Genomic DNA, 9,982 nt, shown 5'->3' with positions numbered 1-9,982 from the left:
CAGGCTGGGCTGCGTGTTGGAAAGGCAGTGGGGTCACAAATGTCATTGTGTGTTTTGGGGTTTTCATTCATCACAGTTCACAAAGCTTCCAAAATCTGTCAGTCCATAATTTCAACAATTAAGAGGGTTTTGGGGAGTCTAAATTCCATGGATGGGGGGGGAAATCAGTGATTTTTCCCTCTGCTGTGTCCCATTTGGAACTGTCCCAGTTGTCACTGCCAGGGAGCTGAGGTGGCAGCAGGGTTGGGGAGCTATGAATGTTCAGAGCTTTCACAGACCCCTTCGGGTCAGAAATGCTGTTCCATAGCCAGGCTGCAGCACAGGGTCTACCCAAACCGTGCATCCCTACAGGCCTTCTGGTGGGAAACAAGTTGAGAGGTTGGTTCCTTCTCGAGTGTTTGTATTTTATCTGAACACTCAGTGCCACAACACTGTTGGATTCCTGTTGCAGTTAGCTCCCTTCTTAAAGCAGTGCAAGGTGGAGGGAAGGAATGGAGAGTCAATCACAACCCAGTAAATTCATCTTAAATGTGGGGTTTTTTACTTCCTTTCTGTGTGTCTCTGACCTCCTGGAAATGGGAGTAGAGCCACAAAAGGTATTCGTAAAACCTGCTTCAGAATTATGCTACTGGCAGTTAAATACAGTGATCATCTTGTAGGAGCTTTTCCTTAACTTGGCACCATTGCCAGGCAGGAGGTGGTTCTTGAAGCCTCTCAGGCCACTGCTGTGTGCTTTTAAGATACCTTGCCTGATTTCCAGGCCAGGGAAACACGGAGTTGTGTTGTAATCTATCAGCTGTTTGCTTCTACACCAAACCAAACGGACACCCTTGAGAGCTGCAAGCCCTTGTTCTTGCTATGCCAGCTCCAGGTTTCTTATACCCAAGCATTTGGCTCTACCTTTAGCTATAAAATCATGGTCAACCCATAACTGATTTCCTGTTCTGTCACCTAAACACCATTTCTGGCCACTTCCCTGCCTCTGAACAAACCTTTGTGCCGGGTGGGTTATGGTCACACAGCACTAGGCCTTGGATTCATAACACCTCAAACAACAAAGGTGGTTGTGTCATTTATGACTAGATCTCCCCTTTTTCCCCTCTAACCAAACTCTGCTCTTTCTTTACAAAATGCTGCATAGGAAAGTAAAAAATTTATTCGCCTTTTTTCCAAACCTTGTATTTATCAGTGTCATTTGTCTGTACAATATTTTGACTTAATCTTTTGTTTACAGTATTACTATAAAATGTTAAAACTCTTTCAGTGTTTATTTGGGGTTATTTGACTGATGGTTCTGTAACGAGAAGATCTTGGAAAAGGTGTCTCCAGCAGAGTCACACCTGCAGGGCTGTGATGATGCCTGTCTGTGGCAGGGCCCCTCTACAGCTCCTCATGCACTGGACAGGACCTGAACATGCCACACCAGCTGAAGGACCAATTTCAAGCACAGTCACCAATGATAAAAGGAAGGAATCGAGTGCAATGATCAACTAAACCCTCTCTTGCTGTTGCAGGAGTTGGCTCATGTAAGGAAACAAGCAGCTTGTTCAGGTTGAAGTTATTCATTCTTTGTGAAACAAGTGAAAACCAACACTTAATGGAGTCATTGGTGCCATCTGGAGAGGAACATGTTAAGGATTACAGCTGCAACACTGATTATCTTGCTGATCTGCAGCACACATTATGAGCTGACTCCAAACACAGTGATTTGCAGTGCCCATCCTATGGGAAGGCTGGATCCTTTCGCTCTTCAGATCCAGAGGGCTTCTTTATTTGCTGTGTTGCCCCAGTGTAGCACCTGCTGAAATACATGGTCACAGCTCCTGAAGCAGTTCAGTCCTCTGAGGATGCTCACACCTCCACCTCTCAAAGCCAGTACAAATTGGCTCTTTAGCAAGGCCACAGCTAAATAGTTTCAGAAATCCCCTGAGTTGAGTCTCAGTGTCACTGTAGGCTATTCTAAAGCCCCCCCCCGCCCCAGTTTCAGAAGTTCCTTGATTCTTCCAAGTTTTCTTTCTGTAGTTTGCAGCCACATTTGGTGCCCGTTCCTCAGGTGCAAAGGACAAGAATCCTCAGGTCCACGCTGTTTTGGGGTAACTGTAGAGCTAATGGGGTCAAAACAAAGACAGTAACTACTTGATGGGCCCTAGAATTCACATTCTGCACACGTGCAAAGGAGGGAGACTAGTGTTAGAAATAGTACCAAGGAACAGGCCCAGTGTTCTGCCCTGGTGCCATGTGATAACTAAGGGGCAGTGAGGATTGTGTCTGTCTGAGGCTATCACCTGTGTGTCAGGGCTGCCCCACAGCTCTGCTACCTACCCTGGGGCGATAGCCCTGCTCCGCCATGCGCTTGGCCTCCTGCTGCACCAGCTCCTGGCAGTGCTGCTGGGCTGATCTCTCCTCCTCTTCCTCCTCTCTCTGGTTCTGCTGCTCCTCCTGCTCTTGCAAGCGCCGTTCTGTCAGCTGGGCACAGAGAAAAAAGAGTGGTTACAGTGAGACCAGACACAGACTGGGCACCTTCAGCAACTGGGAGTGTTTCTGGGGTGCACCCGGTACCTGTGCCTCCAGCTCCTGCCTCCGTGCTGTCTTCAGTTCCTCCTCCTGCTCCTTCTCTCGACGAGTCAGCTCTTTGGCCTCTTCAAGTTCTTTAATCAGCTGCTCTCGATACCTTATGGACTCTTCTTGGGCTCGTCTGTTTAACTCCATCTTCTCCTGGATCTGGCGCTGTCTGCCTGCGAGGACCTTTGTGAAATGAGGATTAAGAGAGGTCAGTCAAGAAAAAGACAGCTTTAGAAGCAGAACTGGGGCAATCTCAGGGCAGATGGTTAGATAGTTCTGAGACAATGAGTCAGACAAGCAGAAAAACTCTGCCCTGGGTAGTGATGGCCGAGGCCTGCTGGAGGGTGGAGGGTTATAGCTGGAACCCGGAGAGACCTCATCCAAAAAGATCCTCACCTCATTCATCAGGTGATCTCTGGCTGCCTTCTCTCTTTGCCATTCTTCTTCCCTCTTCTCCCACATCTTTCTAGCTTCTTCTCTAAAAGGGAGAGGAAGAATTCTCTTTGAGGTTATTACTTACAGTTAAGAAAACCCTATATACTCTATGGGCATAGACAAGCTACCCTGTGCTTTAGAGGTACAGGAAATGCTGGCCTGCAGCAGGAATTCCTGGGCACAGAAGGGCTTTGGGAGGGAGGCTGCCTCTTAACAGGGATGTTATTTCACATGGGGGACAGGTAGTTAAGGGCATTGCTATCAAAGCTGGGGTAGTTACAGCTGAAGCTCTTACAAGTCTTCCTTCCACAAGAAAACCTTCGACTGAAACTTGATGGCAGCGCACACTGTCCTGTCAGCAGAGGAGATGCTCTCTGCACTGGTTATGCCACTCAGCACAGGATCTGTCTCTTCAGATGGCATTCAGAGGTGGGCAGACTCACCTGAAAATAGTCTGCAGCTCTGCTTCCCTCTCCTTTTCTAACTGGAGCTGCTCCTCAATGACACGTTTCATCCAGGCAGCATCTGCCACAGCCCGTTCCCGTCGCGCTGACTGGCGGCACTGCTCCTCATCTTCTTTCTCAAGGAGGGCTGATAGGATTTGCCTGTCTATCTCCTTGAGGAAAACACAGGATTAACAGCTATCCAGCAGGCTTCCAGCCTGGGTGCAGGGCTACTCTCCACCATTACTGGTATTGACACTCAGTCTGCTGGCTTCCCTCTGACCTTTTTGCTCCAGTTCCTGCTCACGAGCTGGAAGGAGCTTCCTAACTAATTACCTGTGAGCATCAGAGGCAAACATATGAACACAAAGAATGAGTTTTTCAGCATACGGTATCTATAAAGCAAAAATCAAGGGATCCTTTCTCTTACCAGCTCCTCTTGTATCTGCTGAGCTCGTCTCTGTAACTGGGCATTGCACTGGTGCCTCAAAAAGCGACTGAAAGAGGAAAACAAAGAACATTCAATCTGACTGTAAAGCCTGATCTTTTATATGCCAGCACTCAGGAAGGTGCTTCTGTGATAACGTAACTTACAGCCAACAGAGATACCTGCTAATGCTAACATAAACAAAAAGCAATAATGGCACCAATGCATTTGCCCTTTCTTCTTACCCGAGCTCTCTCTTCTTCCTGTGCTCTTCCATTTGTTTCCTTCCTTCTTCCAAGCTCTCCAGCTCCCACTGCTGCTTTAATAAATTCTCTTGTTCCTTTTTCAGCTTTGTTGCCTAAAAGGATTAAAAAACAACCAAGAAAGAGTGTATCTGAGAGCTAGGACAGCCCAGAGAGAGTGTTCATACCGAGTTGGTACCCCATCCTGCTCCCCTGCAGCAGTCAAAATCCTCACTGCAGGAATTTTCACATCAATTTCATGTATGGCTCAGTGGCTCACCTGAGGAGGAATTAAGGCTTACCTCTCTCTCCTGTAACTTCAGTTCTTCTATTTGTTGCAGCAACATCTCTGCTTGCTTCTTCTCCTTCTGCCGCCGCTTCTCTTCCTCCTGTCTCATTCTTTCCAGCGCTTCCCTTCGCGCAGTTCCATACTCGTTTTCGTAACGCTTTTTCTCTTCAAGCTCAGTTGCTTCTCTCTTTCCAAGCCAAAAGAAAACATGGCATTAGGCTAAAGTAAAGAAACAGCCTCTGGCTCAGGAAATCCACAAAGCAAATCCTGCAAGTGACTTGTACTGGGAAAATATGGAACAAAATACGGTAGGAATAAGCACAGAGACAAAGCAGAACTGTCTGCTGGCGAAAAGGCTTGTCAGCCTGTACACATCCTTTGCAAGACCTTGCACGGGCCTGATGCCAAGCACGGGTGGTCTCATACACTCAGTTTTTCCTTTTACAACCTAGATTATTGTTGTAGTTAACTCTGAAATCTGCATTTGAAGACCTTTATGATTCTTTCACATCAAAATCACTGTATTCCCAGATCTAGTGTGTGCACATTCAATTACTGTGCTCTTGCAGCTTTGCTCTGGCTCACTGTTGATGAAAGGAGCGCCACACTGAATCCTGCATCAGAGCACTCGGCAGGTAGCACTGAATTTCCTAGGGGGATGGATGGTGTGTACTCATGACAATGAGTACATCAGAATGATGGCTCTTCATTAAAAGCATCTGTCCTGACAGCAGCTCTTGTTCTGCAGCACAGCAGCTCCCCAGCACTAAGGGGACAAGTGTGGTGACCTCAGTCACGATTTGGTTCAACATGGGTGTGAGAAAACGAGCAAGCAGCCAAGTCCCATCCCTTCCACATGCGAGCCGTGTCAGTACAGGAAGGCAAGCTGTGTGCCAGTGGGGTCAGGAGGCACCTGGTGCCACACCTCCACATGCTCACCATTTTGGGAGCCCGCCCTTGTGACCAGTAACACCGGGGCTCTCCCCCTGCCTACCTTGGATTTCTGCTGCACCTGATCTCCCCAAGCCTCTACCACATGTTCCTTGTGCAGGTCTGACTCCACCTGGGAAGACAGCAGATGCGGCATCACCATTAGTGCCAGAGGCTCTGCTGGGATCACCCCCACGATCTGCCCAGCCCTTGGGGCCGTACGATGACCGCCAAGTTAAAAACTGATTTAATAACTCCAAGGCAGTGGGGACTAAAAAGAAACCAGTGTCACCTCCCGGAGCTCCGCGTTGTGCTTCTTCCAGTGCTCGTGCAGCAGCTGCTCGGCGACCTGCGAACAGGAGAGTTGGATCGTGTGAGGGCACCGGAGGCTTCCAGACCCTCCCGAAGCAGCCGCTAACGGAGGGCACCGCAGCCCCCAGCCAGTCCCACCGAGCAGCGAGCCCCGCTCACCTCCCTCCGCCGCTCCTCGCTCCGCTGCCGCACCCCGGCGCGCTCCGCCCCGCGGCCCCGCCGCAGCTCCGCCGCCAGCGCCTCCCGCTCCTCTCCCAGCAGCCGCCTCAGCCGCTCCCGCCGCTGCTCCAGCCTCGCCGCCGCCGCCTCCTCCTCCGCGTCCCGCAGCTCCGCCGCCGCGCTGCCACCGCCGACACCGCCCGCGGCCCGGCCCGGCCTACCCCCGGCGCCCGGCCCGTACCTGCGCGGGGGCCCGCGGGGCTCGCTCCACCGGGCCTGCAGGGAGCAGCACACGGCGGCCTGCGCGAAGGAGCGGCTGGTGCGCTCCCACTGCTGCCGGCTCCGAGCCTCCCGCTCCCGCCCGGCCGCCCAGCGCTCCACCGCCGACACCCGGCCCCACAGCGCCATCGCCAACCAACAACGGCCGCTACGGGCGCCGACGAGGGACAGGCCGCGGAGCGCTTCGCGGTGAGGGCCGGGCTCCGGGCGAGCAGCTCCGGTTTATGGCGCTGTAAACGCTCCGGGCTCAAAGTTCCTGCGGCGCCGAGCCCCGCCCGGGCTGGTCTCTGCGGCTGCTGCCGGAGATCCGTATCGCTGCACGACTGGTTTAACCAGAATGTGCGGTGAAAACACCGCGATTGGAGCCAGGACGCCGGTCAATCCCACCCCGTCCCCTCCCGCTGCCTGCGCGGAGCCCGGTGTCGTTTAACACCCGCAGCTCTCAGCAGTGTTTAATATTAATCAATCGCCGCGGCCCCGGGTCGCGCTTTGTTCTCTGCCGCCCTGCCTGAGCCTCCTGCTCCTCCGAGCAATTGATCTCCACTGAATAATTAACAGCGACCGGAACGAGCCCAGGGCGCCGGGGAGGGACTTTTCATTCTGGCCAAGGGGAACGGCTTTAACCTGCCCCAGGGGAGACTGAGATGAGCTCTGAGGCAGAAGCTCTTCCCTGGGAGGGTGCTGAGGCGCTGGCACAGGGTGCCCAGAGAAGCTGTGGCTGCCCCATCCCTGGCAGTGTTCAAGGCCAGGTTGGACACAGGGGCTTGGAGCAAGCTGCTCCAGTGGAAGGGGTCCCTGCCCGTGGCAGGGGTTGGAGCTGGAGGAGCTTTAAGGTCCCTTCCACCCAAACCAGGCTGGGGTTCTGTGATTTCCCCCGCTGGAGGCTCCTGTGCAGCCCTGACCAGGCCGGGGGGGATGAACCGGGGATGGCCCCGGTGCCCACGGGCCCGGACACCGGCACCGGGAAGCAGGGACCACCCTGCCCATGGGTGAGTGGGCACCGAGGGGGCGGAGCTTTGCGCCCCTCAAAGCCCGCCCCCGTGCTCCGATTGGCGGGCTGGCCGGTGGGTGGTGAGCTGCCATTGGCTGGGGCGTTGGGGGCGTGGCGCCGTGGCGGCGCGCTGCCGGGTCGGACGCCGGTGCCGGTGCCGGTGCCGGTGCGGTCCCGGTGCGGAGCGGGACGGGACGGGACCATGGCGCTGCTGCTGGAGCACGAGTTCAAGCCGCTGCCCGCGGACAAGCAGATCGAGACGCTGCCCTTCCTGGAGGCCGTGGCGCACCTTCCGCCCTTCTTCGGTGAGCCCCGGCCTGCCGTCCGAGGGGGTGGGAGCTGCGGCAGCCACCGGCACCGGGCCGGCCCCGCCGAGGCCTACTGCGGGCAGCGCCCCCTTGGGCCCGGCCGGACCAGGTGTCCCCCGTCCCTGCTGCTCGGTCCCCCCCGTTCTGGGTCGTTCCCACCCCCGGTTCTGGGTCCCGGTGGGCCCCGATCCCGGCTCCACGAGGCCGCGGTTGCATCACGGGCCCGTCAAACCCGCCGAGCAGCCCCGTTGGGAAACGTCCCGCGGTGCCCGGGGCCCACGCAGTGGCAGGGCCGGGCCCAGCGTCCTTCCCTCGGTACACCCGGGCCGGAGGCGTCGCTCCGGGCCGGCCCGTGGGTCCCAGCCGCGGTCCTCACCCCCTGCCGGGGCCGTGGGAGCGCGTTGGCATGGGCACCCTCATGCCACGCTGGCTCGCTGCCCTCCACAAAGCCGGTATTGTGTGCCGGCTCCTGGCCGGCCTCGCTGGACGCAGGGCGCTGCCCGTTGTGCTGCCCCAGTACCGGGGCTGCATCCCGGGTCAGCGGGTTGCCAGCACGGGCAAGGCCAAGCTCTTGCTCACCGTGTCCTTGAGCCAAGGCTGGAGAGCCGCTCCCAGCCTCGCCGGTGCTTGTCTCAGTGTGTTTCTGTGGTTAAGGTGAAGCCTGTTGCTTATGACCCGACTTTGTGTTGTCTCCTGTGTCCCCTCGTGCCTGACCGTCCTCCCTCCCTGCTTCTGCAGATTGCCTGGGCACTCCCATCGTGTACTCGCCCGTCAAAGCCGACCTAGCTGGAAATATCAAGGTAGGAACGGGCGCAGGGAGGGTCAGGAGAGGTGAACGTGGAGCAGAGACGTGGTGGGATCAGAGGTGCACGACCTGGAGGTGTTCAGAAGGGGGTTTTCTTCCCGTTTGGGGCTCATTGGTGTGTTTATTAACGGGGTCCCTGGTGCAAGCTCCAGCCGGGCATCTCCCAGGACCCATCCCCTTCTCTGCCCGCAGAAAATCCGTGCAGTTTATGACTCCAACCCCACCAAGTTCAAAACCCTGCAGAACATCCTGGAGGTGGAGAAGGAGATGCACGGTGCAGCCTGGCCCAAGACGGGCGCGACGCTGGCACTGATGTGGTTGAAAAGGTGACTCAGGGCGCTGGGAGCTGCTCCGGCACGTGGGGACATCTACTGTGGGGAGCATGGGTCTGGCTGCTCCCTTTGGGCTGGGGCATTGTGGGGAGCACACCAAGCACCAGCTCTGTGTGCTGTGGGGCTCTGGGGGGACCTGGATGTGCCAGGCTCAGGGGGTGCCTTGTTGGAGGCCGAGAGGCAGGATCTTCTTCCCCATCACAACGTCTCCACTCTTCTCCCAGGGGCCTGAAGTTCATGCTGGTGCTGCTGCAGAGCATCTCTGATGGTGAGCAGGATGAGGAGCACCCGAACCTCATCCGAGTGAATGCTTTGAAGGCTTATGAGATTGCCCTAAAGAAATACCATGGCTGGATGCTGCAGAAGCTCTTCACGGTGAGTGTTCATATCTCCATGGAGGAAACAGCCTTTCCTAAAGCCCATCTGCCCCGAGAAGGGATGTGCTTTAGGGAATAAGGGCTTGGAAACATGGGAAGCTGTTGATCTATTTGAGCTAGGACCCTCTCTGTGCATCCCTGCTTCTCCAAGGGATCAGCTACCATCCCTGAGGTTGTTCCCATGTGCATCCACTTGGGGTCTCCGGATGCTCGGAAGTGCATGGGTATAACCCAGGCTGGGGCTCTGCATGTGGGATAGGGTTAGCTTTGGGGTTTTGTGAGCCTTACAGCTTCTTCCTCTCTTTTATAGGGCTCAGTCTATGCTCTCCCATACAAATCAGATCTACTGAAGGCCCTGGAGAAGGGTAAAGAAGTCAAAGAGGAGGAAAGCATCGAGAAGATCCATCAGTTCCTCTCGAGGGTCACCCCCATCCTGGATGCAATCTATGAGATGTACACGAAGATGAACGCGGAGCTGAGCTACAAAGCCTGAGGCTCGCAGGGGCCTGGCAGGGCTGTAGTGAGGTGTGACCGGTGCTACTTGTGGTTTACTCACTGGGGCGGCTCCTGGCTGGCAGGCGACTTTGATTCCTGTCTGGATCTGCAGTGGATAACCTGTTTTCTAAACAGAATAATGAGTTTTCTAGTCAGGATATGGCAATCACAGGATTCCCCAAGTTTTTGTACTAAAGAGGGAAGACTAAGTGTTTCTAATCCCATCCTCTGGGTTCACACCTATTATGGTGCAGGGAATGAAGCGTGGCTGGTGGCTGCATCCCAATGGAGCTGCCTTGGCTCTGCCCTGATCCTCTTGGACTGCTACCAATACCATTGGACTACAACAACTGCTCCGGCACCCATGTGACAAGCTTCCCGAATGATGCCCATGGAGCAGGAGCCGATGACTGTCCTAGGGAATCCCGACTCCTCCAGCGCCTGCACGGAGCGAGGCCCCTCTGCCGGTGGCTGAAGCCAGGATTCCAGCCGCACACGGGGTGTGTGGGAGCACGCATTGCCTTATCCACCGACGGCCTCACGGTGCTGCCGACGGGATGTGATTGTTAATAAACACTGACGGTAACCTCAGCCTG

The 9,982-nt window shown here is 55.3% G+C and overlaps 2 protein-coding genes across 2 annotated transcripts; one reads left to right on the top strand and one right to left on the bottom strand.

Annotated features, from left to right (window-relative positions):
- Positions 1–1,134: 1,134 nt before the first annotated feature.
- Positions 1,135–6,232, bottom strand: TCHP (trichoplein keratin filament binding). Its single transcript, XM_062615985.1, has 11 exons — positions 5,800–6,232; positions 5,621–5,677; positions 5,393–5,461; positions 4,412–4,585; positions 4,113–4,225; positions 3,871–3,937; positions 3,441–3,613; positions 2,959–3,040; positions 2,560–2,745; positions 2,323–2,466; positions 1,135–2,105 (listed from the first exon to the last, which is right to left on the bottom strand). The coding sequence occupies exons 1-11, from the start codon at positions 6,205–6,207 to the stop codon at positions 2,073–2,075; spliced, it is 1,506 nt and encodes a 501-aa protein (XP_062471969.1). The 5' UTR covers positions 6,208–6,232; the 3' UTR covers positions 1,135–2,072.
- Positions 6,233–7,199: 967 nt separating this feature from the next.
- GLTP (glycolipid transfer protein) lies at positions 7,200–9,977 on the top strand. Its single transcript, XM_062615568.1, has 5 exons — positions 7,200–7,374; positions 8,116–8,177; positions 8,375–8,508; positions 8,739–8,889; positions 9,202–9,977. Exons 1-5 carry the CDS (start codon positions 7,272–7,274, stop codon positions 9,382–9,384), a joined length of 633 nt encoding a protein of 210 aa, XP_062471552.1. The 5' UTR covers positions 7,200–7,271; the 3' UTR covers positions 9,385–9,977.
- Positions 9,978–9,982: the final 5 nt, after the last annotated feature.

This window comes from Pezoporus occidentalis, unplaced genomic scaffold (assembly GCF_034315485.1).
Source record: "Pezoporus occidentalis ecotype Australia unplaced genomic scaffold, CSIRO_AGI_Poc_V1 ctg102, whole genome shotgun sequence".
NCBI lineage: Eukaryota > Metazoa > Chordata > Aves > Psittaciformes > Psittacidae > Pezoporus > Pezoporus occidentalis.
Note: the sequence above shows the minus strand (reverse complement) of the source record. Positions and strands in the feature narration are given on the sequence as shown.

Bases quoted from the DNA above. Each gene is read 5' to 3' on its own strand.
- GLTP (XM_062615568.1), top strand. From the start codon at position 7,272: ATGGCGCTGCTGCTGGAGCACGAGTTCAAGCCGCTGCCCGCGGACAAG. The intron at 8,509-8,738 runs GTGACTCAGGGC...CTCTTCTCCCAG, and splicing joins GCACTGATGTGGTTGAAAAG to GGGCCTGAAGTTCATGCTGG. The intron at 8,890-9,201 runs GTGAGTGTTCAT...TCTCTTTTATAG, and splicing joins TGCTGCAGAAGCTCTTCACG to GGCTCAGTCTATGCTCTCCC.
- TCHP (XM_062615985.1), bottom strand. From the start codon at position 6,207: ATGGCGCTGTGGGGCCGGGTGTCGGCGGTGGAGCGCTGGGCGGCCGGG. The intron at 5,678-5,799 runs GTGAGCGGGGCT...TCCTGTTCGCAG, and splicing joins GCGAGGAGCGGCGGAGGGAG to GTCGCCGAGCAGCTGCTGCA. The intron at 2,106-2,322 runs GTAGGTAGCAGA...TGACCCCATTAG, and splicing joins AGCAGGGCTATCGCCCCAGG to CTCTACAGTTACCCCAAAAC.